This window comes from Dreissena polymorpha, chromosome 1 (assembly GCF_020536995.1).
Source record: "Dreissena polymorpha isolate Duluth1 chromosome 1, UMN_Dpol_1.0, whole genome shotgun sequence".
Lineage (NCBI taxonomy): Eukaryota > Metazoa > Mollusca > Bivalvia > Myida > Dreissenidae > Dreissena > Dreissena polymorpha.
The window spans coordinates 164,587,069-164,614,947 of NC_068355.1; the positions used below are offsets into that span (position 1 = coordinate 164,587,069).

At 33.1% G+C, this 27,879-nt stretch overlaps 1 protein-coding gene across 7 annotated transcripts; it reads right to left on the reverse strand.

Annotated features, from left to right (window-relative positions):
- Positions 1 to 1,705: 1,705 nt before the first annotated feature.
- On the reverse strand, positions 1,706 to 26,889 carry LOC127859276 (antileukoproteinase-like). 7 transcript variants are annotated; one of them, XR_008039288.1, is made up of 7 exons: positions 26,731 to 26,889; positions 7,546 to 7,595; positions 6,328 to 6,468; positions 5,777 to 5,915; positions 5,217 to 5,270; positions 4,358 to 4,602; positions 1,707 to 3,042 (listed from the first exon to the last, which is right to left on the reverse strand). XR_008039288.1 is itself a non-coding variant. In XM_052396529.1 (6 exons), the coding sequence occupies exons 1-6, from the start codon at positions 26,751 to 26,753 to the stop codon at positions 4,590 to 4,592; spliced, it is 420 nt and encodes a 139-aa protein (XP_052252489.1). In that variant the 5' UTR covers positions 26,754 to 26,889; the 3' UTR covers positions 3,828 to 4,589. The 7 variants fall into 7 exon arrangements, 1 of the variants encoding a protein (XP_052252489.1); XR_008039293.1 differs by having other exon boundaries at positions 2,994 to 3,042; positions 4,401 to 4,602; XR_008039294.1 differs by lacking the exon at positions 5,217 to 5,270 and having other exon boundaries at positions 1,706 to 3,042.
- Between the last annotated feature and the right edge of the window lie 990 nt (positions 26,890 to 27,879).

The window sequence follows — 27,879 nt, forward strand, 5'->3', positions numbered from 1 at the left end:
ATCTTTGCAAGAAAAACATTTATTATAAGTATTTTGTTAATTTTGTACTTTTTGTAAGGTCAAAAGGTCAATTTTTTTTTTTTTTGGGGGGGGGGGGAATTATGCTTTTTTGGCAAATATTCATTTACTTTCATAATAAATAAATCCATAAAGTAGATTATCATGGTCCGAGAGCGCAGGTGTTTATTGTAAGTGTTGAGGCCATTTTTGTGTATATTTGAAAAGAGAATTTTATATCCTTCCAGAAAACCCATTTCTTAAGTGTCACAGCCGTGCATATCAATGATTTTTTGGGTAAAATCATTAAAAATCTAAAGTTTTGTATTAAATAGGTATCAGAAACCTTTCTGATAATTCAGAAAAAAAAATCAATGTAATTTTTTAAGGGAAAAACCACCAAATTTCGCATTTTATTTTTGCAAATTTGATCATTTTTCAAATTTTAATTCTGCGAAATCTTTTACAAAGTTAACCATTTCCAAAATTTTTGTCTTATCAGTGTTTTAAAAACACACATATGGCCTCCTTGTTTCATTCCAACAACGACTTTTTTTATCAGCATCTACTAGTGATTTTGGGTGGAAATGAATAAAATCACACACAAAACTGCTGATTTCTGGAATAATTTGATTAAATTAGATTTATAAAACATGTGATCATTATAATAATCATATATTGTTCGCATATATACAATTGCATATAAGATCACTCTAAACAAACAATGCAAATAAGATCACTCTTAACAAACAATGAAATGACCGCAGTGTTATTATAGATCAAAACCACTATTTGTTACAGTTTATGTTGGTTAAAAAACACTAAATTTTAACTGTTTTAGTCCATTTTTCAGGTTTTAGTTCCTCGAATTTTTACTCAACTGAAATAATTTTCAAAATAGTAGTCTAACTATTGTATTAAAAACACACAAAAGGGTCTCCTGATTTAATTGAAACATGAACATTTTTGAATGACGACTTTTAAACCTACAAGTACACTGTACTCATTGGAATGTTTTGTTTTGAGCTATGTTATACGCATATGTACAAAGACAAACAGTTTTTATCATTATCGTGATCACATGTGTTATAAATCTAACTATATCAAATTATTCCAGAAATCAGCAGTTTTGTGTTTGATTTCGTATATTGTTCCTGAAATCTCACTAAAAGTCGTCATTCAAAAATGTTCATGTTTCAATTAAATCAGGAGACCCTTTTGTGTGTTTTTAATACAATAGTTAGACTACTATTTTGAAAATTATTTCAGTTGAGTCAAAATTCGAGGAACTATATATGCGAATAAAATACTTATAATAAATGTGTTTCTTGCAAAGATTTTTGATTATCAGCATAATTAGTAATAAAGTATTGTAATAATTCATTTGATTTGTAAAAGCTCGCAACACAAAATCAGCACCTCGATATTTTCTCCTTTTTTGATAGGTTGGCGGCCATTTTGAAAATGGTGGCCATTTTGAAAACTATGAATTGGGTCCATAGCCTATTTTGTCTTAAATACTTTAAACAACCAATGAGCAAAGTGTGTTGCTTTTATCAAAAAGTGAACAATTCCACTGAATACAAGCACCATATGTGGTGGAGGATATGACCGCGGTTAGATTTTAAGGCAGTTTTAAGGTCTGGAAGTGTGAACTCGTTGAATGCAGTTATTTCTTTATTTAAGGCCTGACACAATATGTTGAGCATATTATACAAATTAAGGTATCTGTAAATACAAAAAAAAAGAAAAACACTTCCTTACATAACATTCATTCAATGAGTTATGCAATTATAGATTTGAGGTGGAAAATCCTATTTTTTTGTACTTTAAGCGGCCATTTTGGTAGCCATTTTGACTTATATGCAATATTTAATTCATTTTTTTTCATGTAAAAACATATTTTCATTAATTAATAACATAAAACAGCTAATTTTAATGCCAAAAACAGAATATTTTAATCAAATATGGCAGTAACATGTAATTTCCTAAAGTTTGGCGGCCATCTCGGCGGCCATCTTGAAAATGGCGGCCATCTTGAAAATTGGAGATGGGTCCATAGCTAAAATTGAATAAAATACTTAAATCTACAAATGTGCCAAGTTTGTTGCTTTTATCAAAAAATGAACAATCATTTCACCATATGACCCCACTATAAGGACTGTATTGCGTTTAAGAGAAGTGCGAATATCATGTCAGAGCCGTTGACGTTGTTAAATAAATACCTTATTTGAATGTACGCATACTTTACGAAATTTGTACAGACATTTTCTTTGTATTTAAGAAAAGTGTAAAACAGCGAGCTTCAAAAATGAAATTCAATAAATATGTGGTAAGAATGAACAGCGCGAATATAAGTTAAATACGAGAACACAGTATCTAAGGGTTTAACCTGTAAATAATGTACACATATCGAGGGACATGCGCACATTTTATTGATTTTTACCCTCGATCGTGATTTACCGGTTAACATTTCTATATAAGATACAATAGTTTCCCGCTCATCCGTCGGCTTACAACAAAGCAAAACAGAATTATGCAGCCCGTTAATCTTTAAATTATCCGGTGCGGATTTATATGCGTTGTGTTAAAGAGATTCCGTCTTTAGTAGTATGTATATTGTTCATAATTATACTTTTTTTAACCTGTGAGAAAAAGTTGGAAAAGTATCGTTTTGAAAATCTGTGAACAAGTCCCTTTAATATAATTGTAGATATTATCACAATATATTTTGTTCTTTTTGAATGGCGTTGTACTGAAACGAGAATTTTGTAACGAGTAGATAGAGCGCGTTTAAACACGTGCATTTTATCATTCAATTTCCCGAAATTGTTCAGAACTATTTTCAGAACATTTTGCTCCTCAAAATAATGCAAACTTGATTTCATGTTTTATATATAGTAACACATTCACAACACATATTAAACCCTTATGTCGGTCATTAATGGTGTTTGTGACAAAAACCCAAAACAACATTGTTTTTAATTGTGTGTTTTATTTATTCATGCACTCGTTTTACTGTCGAAATCGCAGCTAACCGCGTTCCTGAAATAAGAAAGCAACATCTGTTTAAATCAGTCGTAGAGAAGATTGTCAGAAAACACAAATACAAATAATAAAAAAATAAAATTTAACTATTTAACAGTTTTTAAATACAACATAAAGGCATTATTTAAGTTTCTTTAATACGCATATTTATCAACAGTTATTATCTGTATTTAACAAGTTTAAGGAAAGAACTTCATCGAAATGGGCAATCTCCACGCAGGGTTGCCGTTCCACGCTCTCACATACAACCCCTGCCATCACAAGAAAATCCTACCAGGTTCGGTAGGATGCTATTTTTGTTTTGTTTAAGTATAATAGTATGAAAAGGAGTTTCATTTTCTTTTATATTTTGAAAATACTGTTTAAATTAAGGTTCATAATTAAAAAAAAATAACTTAAATTCAAAAAAGTAAAAATTGCTTTTTTACAAATTTAAAAATTACTGTTGATACTGTAAGACGCCATTATTGTACCACGTTCCACGGATATTATGACGTAGTTGCTTATAAGTACGGCAGGTATTTTAGATCATTATATATATAAATATATGATTTTTTTAATCGGTAAAACTTTAAAGTCTTTTGTTTCCACAAAAGTAACAACTTTACTGCAAATGCTTTTTCGGCGTTTACACATTGTTATCTATGCCGTTTATACTTTAATACTCTATTATTGTATCACGTGGCACGGCTATCATCACGTGGTTCTGTATGGCGGAAGGGATTTGATCCAGCTATGCTGGTTCCAGTCAAATCTCTGCGCAGAGGTTGCGCAATGGGTTGTGGACGAGTCCGTGTAAATTAGATGCGACAGATGCACAGCACAACTTTTCTACCGTTCATGCGTTTTACTCCACATGAATATGCGGGCATAATTTTTATACAAATCTTGCATGATGTACGTTAATCTGTCTTTAGAGAAAAACAACACATAAGTTTTGAACTATCTTATGAACTATTGAACTATCTAATACACTTTTGAACTATTTACGCAAACATAATGATAAATCCCAAATGGTGTGTACCTTTCGTGACGTCATTTGACGTTGCAAAGTCATTTAAGCAAAATAACAAAATGCGATTGGTCAATAAACAAAAACTAAGCCAAAGAAAACTCTAAAAAAGTATAGAACACATGTGTAATATAAAAATATATGTTATGGTTGTATTACATGGGAAACAGGGTGTGGCATGTGATAAAAAAGGATTCTGGCATTGTAAGAGAGGAAATGATCGGAAAAAAAGGAGAAATCACATCGTGCCTTTCGATTTTTTACATCAATATATAACAAAATATATATGCTTCAGCTTACACGAACTAAAATCCAATCGACAGGAGATTCCACCACAACATACCGAGAACTCCGGACTCTCTAGCAGTAAAGACTGTCCGCATCTACGATATTGACGCTGTCTCCAATCTGGTTTCCTCTGCGATCATGACAATAGCACATCGCACCCCTGCATCCGATGGGCTTGTAGTTTCCGAAGCGGTCACAATAGAATCGCTGATCAACGTTTATCGTTTGCTTGAAGGCATACTGGTCACCTGCGCACTCTGTGGAGGTTACACAACACGTTATTTATTTTATTTTAATGTTTTCGTTTGTTCAACGTATGAGCTATTGAGCGCGAATGAAGCTATTAGTTAAATACAACTTATGACGAAATTGTTGCAATATTGTATTACATATAAGTATTTTCAAACGCACATCAGGTAAAAATTTATCATGAGTTGGCATATATTCAGCAATTTTTAACGTAATATAATAAAAATTGCACATGCAAAACTTCATGTGAAGAGGATCAATGCATGCAAGTTTGGATGGTGCACGTTAAAAAAGGTAAAACATGATCCAAAACGTTGGTGTCCACGGACATGCATGAATGTCCATGGTGGCTTGTCTACTTGGTAGATGGCATATACCCACTTGTATATAAGCCTTTGTATTAATATTCGCATATGCAAAGGTATCAATATTATTTTAATGATTTGTTGATGCCACAACTAATATTGGAATACTGATTTTCACACTATATAGACATATCGTTGTATGTTTTCTGAGTTTATCATTTTTTTCTTGGGCATATTGATTGTTTTTAAACGCCGTTGCAGCATATATATTTTAAGTTCACGTGTTCTTACGGTAGTCCATGTCGACGGCCTCCTACCTGTTGACCGCGAAACAAGAAATCTCAGTGCCGTCAGGAGTAACACAGATAGCTCTGTTAAAAGTAAAAGTTGCGGTTTATAGTCTGCTTCGATATACATCTTCAGCCGATTTCGACATTAACCCCCTAATAGCTCTGAAAGATAAACGGCGAGTATCAGCGTTAAATCATACCGTCTAATATTAATATTGCTTTTAACTTAAATAAAATACCTTTAACAAGGCACTTTTAACTGGCTTTATGTCGGCCGACTTATTCTACAAAATCTCTGTGACGTCGGCAGCGACGCAGAAAGCCCTGAAATCTGCGGCGAGTATCTGCGTGTCTTCACACCGGATGAGTTAAATATTGTTTTAATCTGGGAAAAGGCAACATCATTACTAAGAGTTATTTTTGTTTCAGATTTTTTTGTTCTATAAATAAATACTTTAAGCCTCTTACGTTTCTGTATTGATACAATCCCATTGCGAATAATAAAAAGGTAATTGCCGATATGTTTTGATGACAATTTGGAAAATGGTGTCGTGCGCAAGAACGGATAAAGTAACAGAAGATCTTACTGGGAGCCTTGGTACTGCGTCCCCATGGAATCACCATTCGCGGCATAAAGAGGTCGCTCAAATCCCAGACACCTGTTTGCGGCTTCCCATTCGGCAAGCCTGACGATGCAGGGACCTGGCAAACGCGTCGTGGGTCCGTCTGTGGGGATAATCAAAGATTTAATAAAAGACAAATATTGGTGTTATCGCGAGTTCCCGTCGTTTCGAGACCCCAGAGATTTCAGTCACGTGATAAACTATGTCTTTGGCATCAATAATGACGATCAATATTAGCAGGTTTTCTGAGATAACACGGATCTCCCCCAAATATCTGTTGATGTGTACAGTCTTTGTCGATTGATAGATCTTTGGTGGTTATTACTCAATGTACGAAGTATTATTTTTAAAAATTTAAAAACTGTTCTTGATCCGTATTAACATTTGCGTAACAAGCCGAGTACAGCCCGAGTATAGAGGGGGGACGGGTCCTTCAAGTCAAAATTTCTAAATACACCTACGAAATCGTAATGGCTCGCGCAAAATAGCCCAGCTTGTTCAAAAATAACACATACCGTAGGAAACTGGATCGAGGCACGTAATCATACATCCGTATTGACAGCACTTCTGGCTGCCGGGGCAAGTATCGTCACCTTGACATTGCACTGGACAGATCATGGTAACGTCATCGTCGGCAGTACATTGACGTTTCCCTCCTGTGAACATATTGCTTCAATTTTAAGTAAAACATTCGTAAAGAAGCGCGAGGTATAAAGGATCAGAAGTATTTTTTGAGGACCCCAAACCAATACAAAAGTTTTCTTGGGATCGTTTAAAATGTGTATATGTGTATGTTCGATTTTTAATCTCACACGGTTAAAAACATTTGCGCACGTGCACGGTTCACACACTTATGCAAAAGAGCGGCTTCACTTCGAATGACCGTTTGAGTCGAAAGAACATGTCACCCATTACAAATGAAAATAGATTAAATCACTGTTATAAAATTATATGTTACTATTTTATACCCCCGGCTATGAGTGTATCAAAGTTATATATTTGTAAATGCTTTTAAATTTTGTCCTATTCAATGTTACACATGAGCGTACAAAACATTTGACTTATAAAAAAAGGATTGCAAAACGCTGTTTCGGCAAATGTAACTTGAAAATGATAAGTAACTTGAAAATGATTAGGAACATAAATAGGTCTATGAAATGCATTGTATTATTTGTTATTAACAATTTGCCATCAAAACAAGTTTTGTATTGCGATCACTGATTACAAATATGTGCCGTGGTAACAAATTTATAAGGTTGGTCGCATCTATGTCGAGTTGCATGGGTTAAGGTTCATGTGGACCCAAACGGTAGGGCATAGCTACTAGACACAGTATGCACACCTGATATAAACTACGCAGTAAGAGTGTGTGTGTTTTTCTTAAAATTAGTCTTCATACACCAGTTTGATTCATTATTGATGATGGGGAAATGTAAAAAAAATCAAAATAATTTCAATTGAAATATCGTGTAGAATGTTTCACTCAACCCCATAATCACCATTAATGAAGCAAAAAAACGTCAACGCAATTCAATATAGCAAACGGACACATTCTAGAACTTTTTTCAGGAGAGACATATCTGTCCCTATCTACTCCTTTATATCAGAAAAGTAACTAAAACATATAAATATTAAAACTGTGATCACCGCCTTGGAATGGTCAATTCAGAAATAATAAAATAGGTTACTGCAAAGTGGTTTTGGTATTATAATGTGGAGTAGAAGCTTTTTACTGTAGCTTCTATATGGTCTGCATTCGCCCTTGTGCTTCAGAGGTACGCCCCTGAAACATTATGATATTTGCTAATAACAGACGTCAATTGTTACAGTTATAAACACGGTGGGAGTTCACATATTTGAAACGCTTTAGAAATAACTTATTGTGAGATGCTCAATCAAGTAAAAACTCGTTTTACGGTCCAGAACCTTTCCTATAGAAATACGGGATATGAAACAATTTATCCCTTGACATTCTTAACCTAAATAAAGGAAGCGCCAGGCTTTATGCTCTTAAAATGAAATACAATTACAACATGTATCTACATGTATACAGTGACCATTATTCACCTAACAATATTATTTTCGAATCTCCTTAATATTTTTTAATATATCAATATTGTAATGTGACGAACGTTACTATTCGTTAACTGGATCGAATCCGGGATATTATACATAAACGACATTATAACAAACAATGGAAATATCTCAGAAACTGTTATATTACAAAAACTAAAATCAAAACGAAACTGGTTAGCAGAAACGAACATCATTAAATTAGCTATACCTACACCATGGAAGAAATACTCAAATCAGATGAATCGATTAACTCACACGTAAACATTAAAACTACATACCCTTACGGCAAAAACCTTGACTTGAAGACTTCACAATCTACAAAGCGCATATGAAAAGTGAAAGACGAACACGTCAAGTTAATATGTCCAAACCAAAATTGATGTCATGCAACGAGCAAATCGATTGAAGGGCACAAACATTTACGTCAATGACGACCTAACAAAAGCAAACGCAGAGATGCTTGCGTCCCTACGTCTCAAAGACCCGGGCCGTGTTGAAAGGGCTTGGTCGCATGAAGGCAAACTATTTGTGAAATAAAGGGGCAGTGAACGCAGTGAAAAAGTGCTTTTTGCCCAATATCAAAACTGGCTGAGCAAACCATGGCCAAAGAAAGAATCCACCACATATGCAAAGAAAGCCTTCTCTGGTGCAAACCTCCGATCGCCAGTCAAGAATTCATAATACCGATGTGTAACGTGTGACAACTTTGTATGTGGTTTCAAGTCATACCAGGTTTGCATGAACTCATAGATAAAAATACATATCTGTTAATTATTAACTACATTTTAATCTTTCATGTTGTTGTGTTAACGGAGACATATATGAAATATTTCCCACTACATGTATTCATAACTAAATTTAAAATACGCAAATCGGAGTTATTTGGCTCAACTTTTTATTTTAACGATCATTATCATTTAGTGTAGAATGCTAACTTTCTTGTACGTCTCCGGATGTGCCTATGTTATTTGCGCAAGCACCTAAATTACTGTGTAATTTTATGTTCCTATCTGTCAATGTACTTACGCACCCACCTTCCGGCTCCCCACCCCCACCCCCCGGAGTACATCCATACCTACCTGCCAACATATCTTTAATTCATTATTTCATACGCACTTATGTAATCATCGACCTGGCAGGATATTTAACCCCCCAATCATGTGTACATCCATTCTACCTGCAAACTAAAACTAATACTGTGGCCTATTGCTCGCTAATATAAATCTGGTACTGATCTAATTGTATAAATATATTACCGTTAAGTAGATCAAATAAATTTGCGAACTAGAAGCAATTGTTATCAATTGATGCGTTTTCTCGCTAAGCGTACTGTTATTGTAACGTGAAACTCGTGCAAAACGTGCAAGAATAAACAGATTTTTAAATATAGGGATCAGTTATTGCGTGAAAAGCAAAATGCAAATGGAGTTCACGAATGCCAGATTAAGTTTTACGAGCTATACAAACGATTGTCATTATGCACTGTTAGTTTTCAGTGGTTTTTTTATCTACAGTGTGTTCGTATGCTATATCGTTCGAAATATCATATTGTCAAATATATTACAACGGTGTCTATTTGTTTACTGATAAATATCATTCAATGGGCATGTGCAGGTATTTTAAACGTTTTTGGTGAGATATTCTGTCGCACTTTACAAATAGTTTATAGTACATGTATAATGTTATTTTATTGTTGCATTAAAGATGTGCATGCATTTTGAAATGTTTTTGGTGAGTTTTTCTGTCGCACTTTACAAATAGTTAAAAGTACATGTATTATGTTATTTTATTGTTGCATTAAAGATAAATCTGCCACTGACCTATTATATTAATATATAAAATGCCGTTACGAAGATTCAAATTTATTTACGAAGTGAACTAGAAACAATTTTAAATCATGTGTGGCTATCCTCACTTAGTATACTGTTATTGCCACACACAAAAACGCGTGCAAAACATGCACAAATAAACATACTGTGAATTAAGGGAGTAATTGTGTGTAAAATATTAAATACTAATCTAGTTCACGAGTACTGGGTCAATGTTATTGAGCTATACAAAACAGGTCTTTTTGTGTTTTGTTCGTCTTGATTTCAATATTCATTCCTTTTTCAGCTATGTTTTTGTTTTTATATTTAGAATAATTATTCAACATGCATGTGCATGTATAATTGTTTTGGCAACTCTTTATGTATCACTGTTTATATACCTTACAGTACATATCAACTGTTGTTATATTGCTCCATGGAATTTATAGTTTGACCCGAATGGGTCTTTGTTCCAATCTATCTCTCATAATTTATATGTTACTATTAATCCTTTTTGTACACATAATTTTTGTTGTTTTTTCTTTTTAATCTTTATATGGTTGCATAGAGAGAAAAATACGTTCTCACAAATGATATTGTCAAGCAAAATACAATGCATAGTTTATGAAACATTCATCACTGGAACTTGGATCATGAATTTTCGCATACAGTGTACTCATACGACCCATATCTCAATTACACTTAACATATTGTTTAGGATAAATAGCTCTTCTCTATTTTTTTAAAACGAAACCAACTAGACAAGCACACACAAATTATTACTCGCATCACCCTCCAACTTTTTTAAATGATTAAACTATGTACTTTGAATGTAAAAGGGCTAAACAATAAAGACAACCGAATAAAAATCTTCAAATGGTTAGACGAAAAAATATACTTTATGCCTACTACAAGAAAGTCACTCGACACATTCTTTAGCACAAACCTTAAAGAATGAGTGGGACGGAGACATCTATCTTAGTGGACAACATACAAATAAACAAGGCATTGCTTTTTGATTAAAAACAATACAGGGATCACAGTCGATAACTTAAACGAAATAATAATTGGCAGACTAGCAAGTATAGATATCAAAATACACGAAACACAATAAACATTAATCAACGTCTACGGTCCTAACATAGATGATTCCACATTTTACGAAACATTGCAATCCTTCATAATTAATAACCGAGATAAAAGTTTTATAATCGGTGGTTATTTCAATACTGTCCTGAACCCATCAGTAGATAAAAAGAATGGAAACCTTTATACTCATCCTAAAAATAGAAACATTTTGAATAACATAATTGAAAACTACAATATGATAGACATCTAGCGTACAGTAAATCCAAACGAAAGCAAATTCACCTGGCACTCAAACACAAAACCAACAATATTTTGTATATTAGACTATTTTTTAATATCCAAGTCACTTTGCAACATTATTGACACATGTAGCATTAAACCAGGATTTATGACAGACCACTCTCTAGTTGAACTTAAACTGCACAAAATACAACCTGAAAGAGGCCCAGGATACTTTAAAATTAATAACAGCATCTTGTTAGACACACAATATCAAACACAAATAAAACAGGAAATATTAAACACAGTTCAAAATAATAAAGATGCAAACCCAAACACCTTATGGGAAGTAATTAAAGGAAATATACGTAACACAACAATTAGATACACATCATGTAAACAAAAAGAAACACACAAACTTGAAACTGAACCCATCAAAACAATTGAAACACTTGAAAAACAATTAAATGAAACAAACACAAATGATACCACCGCCATTGAAAATGAAATCACATCAAACAAACAAGTATTAGAAGGAATCTATCATACACAACTCAATGGAATAATACTACGAGCACGTGCACAACATGTTGAACACAATGAAAAAAATACAAAATACTTCGCAAACATTGAAAAACGTAGAAGTGAACAAAAAACTATACACTAATTAGTAGTTAATGGCAAAGATATAACAAACAGGACTCAAATACTAGAAGAACAACGTTTATTTTTCCAAACCCTCTATTAACGAAAACATGTTGAAAATAACAATCCTTTTAAAAATACACATCATGCTTTAAATCTAGATAAAAATTATTATGTGACGGATTACTTAATAAATATGAATGTGGACTAGCACTAAAAGAAATACAAAATAATAAAAGTCCAGGATCTGATGGCATCACAATTGAATTTTATAAAATATTCTGGGATGATATTAAAACACATTTAATTAATTCACTTTACTATTCATTTAACAACAAAAACTTAACTACGCTTCAAAAACAAGGTATAATATCACTTATTCCAAAACCTGGAAAAAAACTTAGAATCCTTATCAAACTGGCGCCCGATTAGTTTACTAAACAATGATTATAAAATTGCAACTAAAAGTATATCAAACAGAATAAAAAAATATTACCATCAATCATTTCAAAATCTCAATCTGGTTTCATAAAAGGACGTAACATTGGTGAAAACGTTCGTCTTATCCAAGAATGCATAAACTATTTCAACAATTCAAACAATCCTGGTCTTATATTCTTTGCAGACTTTGAAAAGGCATTCGATTCGATTGATCATTAATTTATGTTCTCTTGTTTAGAAAATATTAACTTTGGTGAAAGTCTCATTCAATGGGTCAAACTATTCTATACCGATATTAACAGTATAATCATTAACAATGGCTTCTTTTCAAACAGTTTTAACATCGAACGAGGGGTTTGACAAGGATGTCCACTCTCATCATCGCTATTTATTATTTGCATCGAGTATCTATCACATCACATCCAATCAAATAAACACATGAAAGGCATATCACTAGAACCTGATGAAGATACCAAACAGTCCCTATTTGCTGACGATGCAACTTATTTCTTAAACGACAATTACGATTCTTTCCATAACCTAATAGAGTCACTAACCCTTTACGGAATGACATCGGGTCTTAAACTAAACAAAAGTAAATTTACTCTGCTACGAGTAGGTAAATTAAAACAAAGTATGTCCTATATAAAAAAGAAATGAAATTTAATTGGACATCCGATGAAGCCACAACGCACGGATTCTAGATTACACGGATAAGAAACGGGACCGTTACGCCAAATATCTTGTTGTGTCTAAGTCACGTGACCGTGTCGTAACTATCGATCTTTTATCGAAGCGCCGAGGTTATAAATTTGATGTAATTTGTTAAATTATAGTTTCATTTCTAGGCAGATTTTGACAAATTATATATCATTAGAAAGCTTACGTAACGTAGTTTTCAGATGTATCAATATATATTAAGTTTTTCTTCTGATTTCGGCAGCCCGGCGAGTTATAACTTTAACTTTTGCAAGTTGTATTAACGAAGCTTAATAAATTTACGATTTCAGCTCTTGATTATAACACAGAAAGGGTGTTAATTTTATGATGAAACAGCGTATACAAATGTATAGCGGACCGTCTTGATATTTTTCGGCTTTGCATACTTAAAATATTATGGGTGTCAAAACATTCATCGTTTGTTGTTTATTATCAAAAAGGTAATTATGTAAAATTATATGAAAGGTTATTAACCATAAATTATCAATTAATTAAAATTATTTAAAGATTCTTGAAAATCACGGTCAACTGTCTATGCATGTATATTGAAATATCTTTATAAGTTAACAGAGTTATAAATATATAGAATTCTAAATTAAAACTCTGTATTATTTGTATTTTTCGGAAAAATTATTTAACCCCGTTGTGGTCAAATGAAAATGCTGTTTTTAATTATGTTGTTCCGTACTACTACCATACAATCTTTATAGGACTACGAAATGACGGAGTATTTTTACCGGTACCCGCTAAATACGTTAAATGTTAAGTATTAGATTTTTTAAATGTTTAAAATGTACATGTATAGGTATTAAGCACTTATAATTATTGTGATTTAGCTGGCTGACATCTATACAGTATTTAGTTTATGGCAATCTGTATGGGCAGATGACTATAAATGTTTTCAATACGCTACATATCTTATAAACGCAAAATTGAGTATTTGGCGTTACATTACTCCAAGAAATGACCACTAATACCACGAGAAGACATGGAGGTATCATAAAAAGTGTAATCTGACCAGACATTGCCACCTGTGGTTAGGGACCAATATACAAGTATAGGTCCCTGCTGTGGCGTATGACACCATAGTGTTATTTAGTATTGGTCGGCACAGTATCTGATCATAACGAGATAATTGGTTTGTGCTGAACACAGGGGCAATAAAACCACAGATCTATCAATAAACAAGATTATTGAGATATCTTTTTTTGAACACCGCGATAAAAATGCTCAAACCATGGACTCTAGATTACACGGATAATAAACATGGCAACATTCTCAGAATCATCACTGCTACATGTGTAATCACCTAACAATTCGTCTAAAAATAATTTATATATTTAAGTTGAAGACGATGTACTGTTGTTTAAGTCTGAATAAACTATCTGTCTGCCTGTCTAAATCCAAGCCGTCATCGTCCCGGTGAAAAAAAATCTGATTTTCAATAGTTGGACATGATGCCCTGATGTCAAAATACGAAATGACCCGCGTAACACGGACCGTGATTTTCAAGAATCTTTAATAAATTGATAATTTAAGGTAAATAACATTTCAAATAATTATACATAATTACCTTGTTGATAATAAACAGCAAACGATGAATGTTTTTGACACCCATTTTATTTCAAGTATGCATGCAAAGCCGAATAATATCGAGAGGGTCCGCTATATGCGCTGTTTCATCATAAATTTTACACCCTTTCTGTGTTATAAACAAGAGCTGAAATCGTTAATTTATTAAGATTCATTTATAATAAGCTTTATTGATATGTTTCGTGAACAAAATACTTCAATATATTCCATAAAAAAAATAATAAGATGGCAAAAGAAATTCAATGGCCGGTTTCTAAACAAAAGCATAATCGCCAAGACCGTAGCATCAGTTCAGTGCGTTAGGAACGCGCGCTACATTTTCCCGCCTTCATTCCTTAATTACTTTCGTTTTTAAACAATTTTTTTTCTATCGTATACAGAATTCTATTCTCCTAAGCAAGATGTAATTTTTAAAACTGAACTCCAAATATAAACGCTACAAATTGGTATTAAGTACGAACATGTCAACCGTAAATCTAGATTCTAAAACTCCAAAACGGTATAATATTTGCAAAAGTTAAAGTTATAACTCGCCGGGCTGTCGAAATAAGAAGAAAAACTTAATATATATTGATATATCTGTTTACTACGTAACGTTAGCTTTCTAATGATATATAATTTGTCAAAATCGGCCGAGAAATGAAACTATAATTTAACAAAAGACGTGAGTGGGTACATCAAAATGTATAACCTCGGCGCTTCGCTGTACGCTAATCGTAAAAGATCGATAGCCACAACACGTTAAAACGCGCGGTGGTAAAACATAAAATGTGTTTTTCTTGTGTTTAACTCGCTATAAATCCATTAATAACAACGGGAATATACTAAAAGTAATATTTTTTTGAAAGAGGAATTAATAAGCAACAAGATAACGTATAAACCAATAAAATCGGATGAATAGTTTTTGCATAAGATTGAACTTACTACAGTAAGGGTCAAATACTCGATTCATCTCCTGTCAATATACACTCCGTGCACAACGTTAGGAATTACTTTCACAAATAATGAAAAGGATACAGTTCTTAAAATACTACCTAAATTACAGAATTTTAAAAACTGCTTAAATGGCATCATCATAAACTTACACTGATCGGAAAACACACAGTATTGAAAACGTTTGCACTTCCTAAATTAATTTATGTATTAACAGTTCTCCCAAATCCACCAAATGATATTATTAACGATATAAAATCAGCAATATGTAATCTTATATGGGACGGTAAGCCTGATAAAATAAAACGAACTCAGTTAATTCAATCTGTAGAAAATGGAGGTATCCAATTAACGAACATTGACTCATTCTTGAATGCAATCAAATGCAGCAGGGTAAAAAGATACCTAGATAATACCAATACGAGTAAATGGAAATTATTCTACCAGAAAATTCTAAAAAAATAGGGTGACTCCTTACTCTTTGAATGTAACATCAGCAATACTATCTTATATGCAATTGCAAACGAAAACATATTTCTGTCTGATGTTCTATCAGCATGGAGTGATGTCACTCATAACCTAGAAACCAAAACCAACAGTAAAACAGACGTTTTTCTATAAAGATTGGTTTGAACGAAGCATTAAATATGTCGACCAATTATATGACTACAGAATTAAGGATTTCTACTCTTTTGATGCTATATGCTACATATACGGAATACCTTTAAATAATGTTCTGAAGTACTACACACTAATCAAAAGCATACCCATACATATTAAATCTGATATCAATACAAATAATACACCATGTACTCAAACAACATTTGTAGAAAAAATACTTGGATGAAAAAACAAAACAAATAAAATATTTTACACACTACAAATTAAAAACCCTACAGAAAACTCCAAAATCCAAAATAAATGGCAAGTCCTTTTCGGAGAACATGAGCTTAATTGGAAACACATATTTACCATGCCATATAAAGCAACTATTGAAAGCACACTGAGAAATTTTCAATATAAATACATCCATAGAATTATAGCTACAAATAAATATCTCTTTAAATGCAAATTATCTAACTCAAATCTGTGTGACTTCAGCGGTGAAAACTAACTATAGAACATCTTTTTTGGGAGTGCAAACACGTTCAGCCTATTTGGAATCAATTAGTATCTTTTCTTGAACAACAGCAACTAAACGTAAAGCTATCTTTCTTAAAATAAGTTTCGGAATTAACTCATTGAAATCAATAGACTGTAATAATCTTGTGAATTTTATTCTAATATTGATGAAATATTTTATCTTTAACATGAATTACAAAAAACAAGTACCAAATTTTAATTGTTTTGTCCATAGTCTTAAACTAAAAATCCAGATTGAGAAAGAAATAGCCCTCAGTAATTACACATTACAAATCTTTGAACAAAAATGGAATCTGATTAAATTCTCATAATGTTTTGTCCACTTATATACATTTCACTCTAACGTTAGTTTATCTTTCTAAAATATGTTTGTTTATTTTTTTATTTTATTTTTTCAATCTTACAAGATCATTTTGAATATACAACAAAACACACAAGTCCAGTATGCTTTCTTCCGACTTTATACAACTCATCATTTTTCATAACTATTCTTCTGTTGTTCTTTTCTTTTCTCTCTAAAAAAATATATATATTAACATATCTTGTATAATATGTCTGAACTTTATTGCTTTGTACAATCACTATGTTGTATGATCATATACATGTTTACGTTGTATGTATTATATTGAATAAAAAAAAGTTTATATGTCCAGCATTATCCTGGACGGTCTACTAATATTGGAAATACATTACATAAAAAAGTGATACTAAGCACCAGTTATTATCTAAGTTCATAGCCCTTCTAAAAGAACTGATGAATAATTAACGCATAATGCCTCATTAACCTATAGTGCTTATTTATATATATATATATATATTTTTAAATCCCAAAACAGGAACTCCGCCCTAACCGAAAGACACTATTCTTTTTCGCTTTTGCTTTGAATGCTGCCGTATTTCGGTTATAAGATGTTTTGTCCAAATCTTTTAAATTGTAACATTGTATACATCGCTGTTCCCTATGCTACCACATAGGGCTTACGCAATGATGTAATGGTTTGATGTAACTTTACATTTTGACATATTTCTTACTTCTATATGCATCATTATTGCTTTACCATAGTTTTTTTTTTCCTTGTCATTTTCACATACTTTCTGTTGCTTGTTTGTGTTTTTTGTTGCATTATTCCAAGACAATATGCGTTATAATGTGAAGCCACTTTAATACGATTATTTATATTGCTTTGCTATGTCAACGTGATCTTTAACCTTAAATACATAATCACTCTTCTCTGTTAATGTACTTATTTTAATAAGCATAATGTAAACCAACTGAAATTGGTCTTGCAAAGAAAGTTATGTTTGTGTATGTAATGTGTATGAATATGTTCTTGTTTATTGTAAACCTTGTAAATAAAAGTGTAAAAAAAAAGGTAACGAACGCTCCCCCCCCCCCTAAATCGCCAAAGTAAAGTCAGTACATTTCATGTTTCACACTTAACTAGATCTGTATTAACCTATTTTAACTCATTTTCCTCTTTTTCGTACGCAACATTTCCCAATAATCACAGACAGTTGCTACATGTATATGTTTAAACTTTAGACTCTCTGTCGCCGGGTTTTTCAAGTCGAACTTTGCGATTCTGATGTATCCATCTTTTTGTTCATTGATTCAAACATGAGGCGTGACATGCTCGAGTTGTGGTTGTTTAAGCCTTGAAAATCACTAAAATCGTGGAGCTTACATTACAGAAGATAATTTATCATATATAAAAAATAAAGTATGTTTTGCAAATGTTTGTAATAATTTGGATTCCTAAATATCACTGTCTTCATCGTACAGAAAAAATAATAATTGTTTATATATTTATAGTATGCGTGTCGTTACGGTTTATATCTCTGTTGATATGTACTTGGATGAAATCATCTTTATTCAAATTACCGAATAAGTTCTGTATTTTGTTTCGATATGGGCTTACTGATCGGTAACTATATGTTAATCTCTTCTTCTTATTATGTTTCGTGTAAGGAATTATACGATTAGTATTGCTATTTAAGGGAGTTTTTGATTATTTATTTTATAATATTATTATTTCTCATGCATAATGAGCCTCTCGGCTTTTGTCATCTTTTAAAAGTTTTGATCATGAACGTAAATGGATGTTTTGTTTACTTGTGTGTGTATGTGTGTGTGCGCGGCGGCGCGCGTGCGTGCGTGTGTGAATGCGTGCATGCGTTCCTGCTTAAGTGTGACACATTGGCACATATTTTTCTTTGCCAAATGTTATTTTTTTAAAGACCATATAATCTTAGTATCCAGATTTTATTTCGGTGTAAATTAAAATTGCGAACTAAAGTCTATCAAATGCTAGTCAAAGTACAAATCAAATCAATCCCTATGGTCAAAGTACAAATTTGGAATATCTCAGGAAAACTACCGGTAAGTCAAACCCAATGAAACTAGTTTTAATCAATTGCAAAATATCCTTAGTAAATATTACAAAACGATGAGGTTTATACATGCACACGCTATAATTCATACATGATGTTATGCAAATGAATATAGGAACATGCAAGTGCATTTTGTATAATTCCAGTGCATCTCCAGATTGTCGGACTCTGTATTTTGGGAATGTTTATGAGTATCTAAATTTATATGGAACGACCAAATATAATTTGAGTGTCCGAAAACATAAGAGTAATTTCGGTTTTAAAAACAAGATGCGTTTGTGAAACACAATGTCCCCCTATATGACGTTTTACCTTAGAGAATGACCTTGACCTTGTGAAGGATGACCTTGACCTTGACCTTTCACCACTCAAATTGTGCAGCTCCACGAGATACACATGCATGCCACATATCAAGTTGCTATCTTCAATATTGCAAAAGTATTCATAAAATAAGCGATTTGGGCCACATATATTTGACCTATGACCTTGAAGGATGACCTTGACCTTGACCTTTCACCACTCAAAATGTGCAGCTCCATGAGATACACATGCATGCCAAATATCAAGTTGCTATCTTCAATATTGCAAAAGTATTTATAAAATAAGTGATTTGGGCCACATATATTTGACCTCTGACCTTGAAGGATGACCTTGACCTTTCACCACTCAAAATGTGCAGCTCCATGAGATACACATGCATGCCAAATATGAAGTTGCTATCTTCAATATTGCAAAAGTATTCATAAAATGAGCGATTTTGGCCACATATATTTGACCTCTGACCTTGAAGGATGACCTTGACCTTGACCTTTCACCACTCAAAATGTGCAGCTTCATGAGATACACATGCATGCCAAATATGAAGTTGCTATCTTCAATATAGCAAAAGTTATTGCAAAATGTTAAAGTTGGCCCAAACAGACCAACAGACCAACAGACAGACAGGGCAAAATAAAAACACAAAAAAAAAACAACATAAACGTTTCAAAATGGATTTGTACATTCCATAAATGAAATGTCTTGTTCAGACATCATTTAGAGTAATGCAGAAAACGAACCTCTAAGTAAGAAAACTCGTTTTGATGTGGATAATTGAGAATAGAATCGCGTTTATTTCGGATTACACAAAACTCGTTAATAGGATTACATCGCAACACAGTAAATAATTCGTTTCGCAAATGTCGACATAGTAGTTTTGCAGGTGGAAATGCTGATCAGTTATCAATACATGTGATAATTTTAATAGTTCGAAATGGACATGGTAGATTATAACGGGAAAATCCACTCAAATGACAAGACGGATAAAGCGTTTGGTCGGTAATTTGAAATGCTCCAGTGCATTAACAGCCCATGGGTATCTGGCTTACTATATAAGGAAGCTTAAAATTCACGTTCACTGTTCAATTTTGCTGCGTTTCACTATTTATACTGTTCATTACTGCATTGCCGAGTTTCTTCGTTCTTTTCGTTTCTTTTGTTCTTCGTTCGTTCTACTGTTTCTTCTTGAGAAGGTAATATTTACTATTTGCAACATCAATTTTGTGCTATATTGCAACTATGTTGTGCTTAGGGTTCAATTTCAATGTTTGTATTAAAATGTTTAATATGAAAATCATGAATTTAAAGCAAAGTATTAAGATTCAATGTTTTGTATAAATGTCATTATAAACAAACAACAACAACCAACTTGCAAATCGTTCCTCAACATATTTTGATTTGATGAACATTTACACGATTTACGGATGTCATGCTGCATAGCGCATGTACGCGTCCCTATGTGTATGTGGCTTTTCCATAGCATCGCTCGCTGCGCGATTTTATGCGGATACGAACAGCATACTGACGCCGTTTAGCAGCCGCCGATCTGCATGTTGTGGAATTATTAGTTCGATATAAATATATATTGACCTGCATGATGTTAACACATGTACTTGCAGATTTTTTAATAGAAACAAATTGAGTTATTTCGTTGAAAATCCACTGGTTTTAGTTTAATTGCTTACCAATTGCATTTACTTTGTTTGGTTTCTTGCTCAGGCACTGGCAGACAAGAACCACGGTATGCCACTAGCTAATTGGTTTATTGACCATTGTCCGAGCACTCTGCTTAACATAAATACTTTGCAGTGTGGGTGCGGATCTTTAATATCTAATCTAATTATTTTAAAATATCTTTACATAAAACTAGACTGTTAGATAAACGCTAAAACCACAATATGCTCATCTTGTTTTGAGTTTTAAAGACAAAGATTCAACAAAGAGACGATTAAAAACACATTTATCGATTCACATAAAAACATTCGTTCGTCTCGATTTTCGCGGACACGGGCAGCTAAAACGCTGCAACGTCATCAGACCTGCTTTGCTTTCAAATGTCAGAGACTACAATACAATATAACACACTCTAAACAACTTAATTTATTAGTTTTATTTGTTATTTTATAAATCATATTTTTGTGAATTACGCATCGTATTTTATTTCACCCGTTATAACGGATACAAATAAAATAAAAATACGAATTCAACAGATAACTTCTAATTATCGAGAAACCGTAGGCTGGTCTAAAGAATCGCGGACCCTTTCGTATGCTGATTCAGTATGGCCGACTACTGATCAGGACTATATCAAGACAAACAGTTCTCAGGATGGTGAGCTTACACCTTGTAAAACCTCTACATTGACTGACTTGGAAGAACAGACTTTTGGAATCTAAGCAGTTTAGACTGAAAAAAAATTAAACACAAGCGATGCGGCAAAATTGGTTTTGAAGATTAGGCACCACGGGACTTCCGTGCTTAATCTGCCTGGAGAGAAGCCTGACTTATGTGTTATATTATGTATATACTTTTAGAATCAATCCAAACTGCACAGTTTTGCAGAATTGCAGCTTTTATGCCATGAATTATTGACATGAATATTACCCATTATTGTTATCCCCCGGCAAAGGCAGAGTGATATATAATAGGCGTTGTCCGTCTGTCACAAACAAAATGAACAAACACGTGAATTCCTGCAGCTGGTGTTGTTCAGCTCAGATGTGTGCTGACAACAATTGTTTCTATATTGAAGATTACACGATTTTGTTGTAAAATGTCAAGACATTACATGTCAAGTTAGAAATGTGTAGTTATGGTGATGAACTTGAAAATGCTACTTAATGTTCATAGATAAGACAAATAAAGATTGTGTGTTAATATATTTTTCTTCATGCACTGTTATATACATGATACATGTATACAATTGTAATATTATGACTAAATGTATAGGAAACAGCAATAAAATAATAAAGAAATAAAAAAATATGTGTTCATTGTTATGACTAGACACAATAGGATTGTAATAACCAGCGCAAGTACCAGAAAACAGAAGAAACTAAATAAAATGACACAATTTGTTAATTTAAAATTTCTGGAATAACTTGAACAAGAATTTTTGGACACATAAGCTTTTGGAAAATATTTTCTTAAATGCATACAGTTATAACAGCGATATAACAATTATAACAGTGATTTACTGTTTGTTCAGGATTTAACAATAGTAATAAGTTAACCCTTTGCATGCTGGATAATTTGTTGTCTGCTAAAATGTCGTCTGCTGAATTTCTTAAATTAGCATTTTTTTAGATTTTTTCAAAGAATACTATCAGAATAGCAAACAGTTTGGATCCTGATGAGACGCCACATTCTGTTGTGTCTTATCTGGATCCAAACTGTTTGCAAGGCCTTCAAAATGTGGTTCCAGCACTGAAAGAGTTAAACAAGTTTATGACGCTCTTCATTTGAATGCTGACGAGAATCTCTGTTTGCCACTGTCTAAAGATGACATGGGTGATCGATTTAAACTTTTAATTGTCCTAAAAACAAATATATAATTTACTTTCTTTGTAATTTTTGGATTACAAAACACGTTTTCGATTTCACTAATGCTATCATGCTCGATTTTTACTGCACCTTTTTCAATAGATTAAGGTAACATTTAAACACATAAATTCTAGTTCTCGACTGAACATTCTCCCCACCTTTGATGGGTATAGCCTATTTCCATCAACTGACTAAATAGACAGTTCTAAATAGTATCAATTAATAATGTACACTTCGAGAAGTATACTTAAATATTAAAGACTATTACATTTTGAATTCTCAATACCATTTAGTCTAAAATATGTCAATAACAATGCAAATTGTTACTGATTTGTGATACATGTTTAATTATTGCCAACAACAATTCAACAAATTTATACTTCAATTCCAAATAACCACAACATTATTGTTTATAGAATTAAATTTAAAATGTAAAAATATCAATTACAAAGGAAATATAAATGGATGCATAATAACAATTCTTTTAATAACTTATCTCATCCATGGTTTTTATCATGAAACTGATAATCATACTAATGACTTGCATACATATACCTGTTACCATACATATGAAACTGATAATCATACTAATGACTTGCATACATATACCTGTTACTATACATATGAAACTGATAGTCATACTAATGACTTGCATACATATACCTGTTACTATACATATGAAACTGATAATCATACTAATGACTTGCATACATATACCTGTTACTATACATATGAAACTGATAAGTCATACTTATGACTTGCTAAATATACCTGTTACCATACATATGAAACTGATAGTCATACTAATGACTTGCATACATATACCTGTTACTATACATATGAAACTGATAGTCATACTAATGACTTGCATACATATACCTGTTACCATACATATGAAACTGATAGTCATACTAATGACTTGCATACATATACCTGTTACTATACATATGAAACTGATAGTCATACTAATGACTTGCATACATATACCTGTTACCATACATATGAAACTGATAGTCATACTTATGACTTGCATACATATACCTGTTACTATACATATGAAACTGATAGTCATACTTCTGACTTGCATACATTTACCTTTTACTATACATACCTTCTCAAATTTACTAGATAAGAGTACTCGATTTATTAAATCAATACATAGATATATACACAAACTTTACGTCCCTGTAAGTACATGGATATTTTGTATAATCAAGAATCTAATTTCAACTATTATTGTATATGACCATTTTCACTTTGACAACTGAATACAAATCAATTTTATCATCAATGATTTATAATATAAATAACAAGAAAAGAGGTCAAGTTACTTGAATTGCAAAGATATCAATTTACTTTTAATTGCAGACTACCTTCTCTATTAATCATTCTATAATCATTCAACTGTGTACAATTTTGAATATTGTTTTGCAACACAGACAACTTAAAAATGCATATCAATTACTCAATAAGTAATTATTCAAGAAAGATAACTCAACTATACAACATTGAAGTTGACATCCTATTTACCTTCCTTCATAAAAATGTTTAAACTAACTTAATTATATTTATTTACTTTGCATTATAATCATGGGCGTCCGCACATATGGGCACATGGGGTCAGCTAACCCCCCCCCCCTGGAAAAATCTAAACTGTAAATTATGATTCCTGAATTGAACAATTTTGATCAGAATGACCCCTTGTTAGTTTCACACGAACAACAACTCCCATTTACATTCAAACCAATCATGGATATGGTTATTGCAAAATTTACTTACTCTCAATAGATTGTAATAAACATGATTAATTTGTGCGAGGTCGAGGTGAAAATTTAAACAATTAACATTTATTCAGTTCCTGAATAGGAAGTGAAGGCGAAGTTGTCTCTGCTGAACATCATGATGGTTTTTTGTATGAACATATTCTTGTCTGTGTTCATGCGTTCCCTTTGAACGCTCATCATGAATAATCATGAGAGCCTGTCTGATCGGACATGGTGTATCTTAGCCATGTCTTGACTCTTGACTCTTGACTCAGCGCTAGTAATATGTTCATCGCCTCACGCACGGCTGGAAACATAACCATTTTTATTACCAAGTCAACACAAGCTGACTTATTCTGTTCAAGTGATTTCTTCTTGCTCATGACGTACGATGACATTGTGTCTTGTTCAAAATTCTCGATTCGATAAAATTCGTTGGATGGTTCGGACTGTATCTGTAATGTCTGATCGATCAAAATTTTTAATGTGGTTCCGATGCAGTTGAAATAACATGAACGCAGGCATATAACATTCTGAAAATCAGTTTCCTAAAGACTGGATCAGTGAGTCCATGTACTGAATATAAATTGTGTCCATAATTTTCTCTTATTGAGCTGTCTGACGTGCTTGCGTAATGGGCTCTAAAATGGACGAATATTTGGCTATTAAGTATCACAAAATGACAAATGTCGCCGTTCTAGTTGCCGTCCATAGCTGATGTGCAGCCTGTCGTCCTTTCAAATTCTGTTTGTTTTGTGCGAAATATTCTTACTGACGGCGTATTTCGAAGCCTAGATTTGTATGCGTTTATACTTTGCAGTCTACCTTGTTTCGCTTAACAATGGTGTGTTCCGAACTAGCCATATTATCTTAGATCATTAACACCAAGATTTATACGGTGAGCCGAACAATGTACAAAAATGGCCAGAGGATAATGGGATTTAATACCGACTTGTACAACATGTTCCTTTTCCAGCAATAGTCAAGCATCGTATCCTTGGCCGAGTAGCTTGTTTACGTTAAGAACGTACTTTTTGCACTGTGATACGATTGTGCCTGCAATAGTTTCTGTGTCCACTACATCAAGTGCTGTTAATCCAGGCACTCTTCTCTTATGATGTGTTTCTCTTAATCGAAAAATCTCAGTCCAATAGACGGTTGCTCCGTTCCTGAGATATCTTTTTAAGTGAATTCTATATGAAAAGTCACTGAAATCAAAGTTGAGAGAAAATAGGTACATGTATAATCCATTCCAATACAGTTGATTCTTAACCCTTTGCATGCTGGGAAATTTGTAGTCTGCTAAAATGTTGTCTGCTGAATTTTTTAAATCATCATTTTCTTCACTTTTTTTCAAAGGCCACTATCACAATAGCAAACAGTTTGGATCCTGATGAGAAGACACATTCTGTAGCGTCTCATCTGGATCCAAACTGTTTGCAAAAGCCTTCAAAATCCGGTTCCAGCACTGAAAGGGTTAATCCTGATTTGTAATCTTCCATATATACTTCATGATTCACCAATATCTGGCCTTATTCTCAGAATTTTCTACGCCTCTGGCGGCAAATGGGGCTGATCCCTCCTTGACCCCCCCTTGGAAAATTCATGCGGACGCCGATGATTATAATCCCTTTTTTTCTGAATTTTCACAACTACATCTTTTTTATAAATGGTTAAAAAAAACAAGTGCTTATTTTAAAATAAAGTCAAGTTATAGGTACATTATTGTGAAGTCAATTTTGTATTTGAACTATACAAGAAGAAGATTGCATATCTAGCTTCATGCAATATGGAAGGAACTAAAGATCTAGTTAAAATAGAGTTGTCTTATGCTATTTGTTTTACTTAAATACACAACCAATTTGAACACAACACATGTGCAGCGATAATGAATAATGAAAAGATAAATATATGTTCATACACATTAGAATAAAATGACATTAGCAACAAAGTTCAGCAATTATTAACATACAAAATTTAATTTTACAGTTTTCTTGTTTCTTGTTACACACTGATCTTCAGAATGTTCCTGAGATGTTCTCATGAATTCTATACTGGCTTCATTAATGAAATTACTAAAAATTGTGATGGCATAATATAGGGAATTATTATGCCCTTTAACACTACATATAATGCCTAATCTTGAAAATGACAATTTTGAAAAAAAAGAATTGTTAGAAAAAGAACCGCATTATCAACAGCACAGTGCACAAACGCTCTCAATGGCATTTTCAACCTGATATCTGGTAGTGATGCCATAATCTGAGTTGAGGGTGGGGTCTTTTGCCTTTTGAAGTAACTGCACTCATTTTCCCATTGTTGAATTATTTCTCATGCAGCCTCGATCCAGTACCTTTTTGTTTTTCTCAAATGAAGACATTTGACTTGATATGACTTTGCTGCAAAAAACAATAAAAAAAATAATGTAATTGTCGTTATGTAGCAGGGTTCGGTATAAGGGGAACTTATACTGCCTTGCTATATGAGCTAGCTTTTATAGCGACGCGGTAGAGTGTCTGCCTGATTTGGAACCGGGAGGTCCCGGGTTCGATCCCCATAGCGGTCGGGGAATTTTCTGGCTGGGTTACATTGGCGCCCAACGTGGGGCGCCAATGTAACCCAGCCAGAAAATTCCCCGACCGCTATGGGGATCGAACCCGGGACCTCCCGGTTCCAAATCAGGCAGACACTCTACCGCGTCGCTATAAAAGCTAGCTCATATAGCAAGGCAGTATAAGTTCCCCTTATACCGAACCCTGCAACATGTCACATCACTTAAAGCTGGAAGAAATAACTTCGGCAACTTAACAGCATTAGATCTCAACGGATGTGAGAATTTAACAGAACTATATTTTAATTTCAATCAGATTAGTCACATAAAGCAAAGGACATTTCATGACGTCCGACACCTACATCTATTACATCTTTCAAGAAATTTGCTTCAGGTCTATTTAAAAGGCTGGGACGCATCTTTTCTTCCAAAGAACCTGCATACATTAAAAATAAACTGCAACCCAATACAAGATAATGCCATCTTTCCGAATCTGGACAGTCACGATTATCTCAATAAACTCACATCGGATGGAGTTTCGAATACGGCTTTCAACTTGTCAAGAATAACAGCTTTGTCTCTATCCGGATTAAATTTAGAAACACAATATAACCTCATCCAGATAAACAACAATACGTTCTCGCTGTCAAATTCACTAAGAGTTCTGAACATTTCTGCGTGTGGAATTAGCAGCATCACTGCAGGAGCTTTCGATCATCTTCACAGTCTAGAGGTACTGGATCTATCTTATAACCGTCAGCTGGAATTCAAGAAATTGGCCAATGTCACCTATGGCTTGCAGTTTACACGGATTCGTTTTTTGAACATATCAAA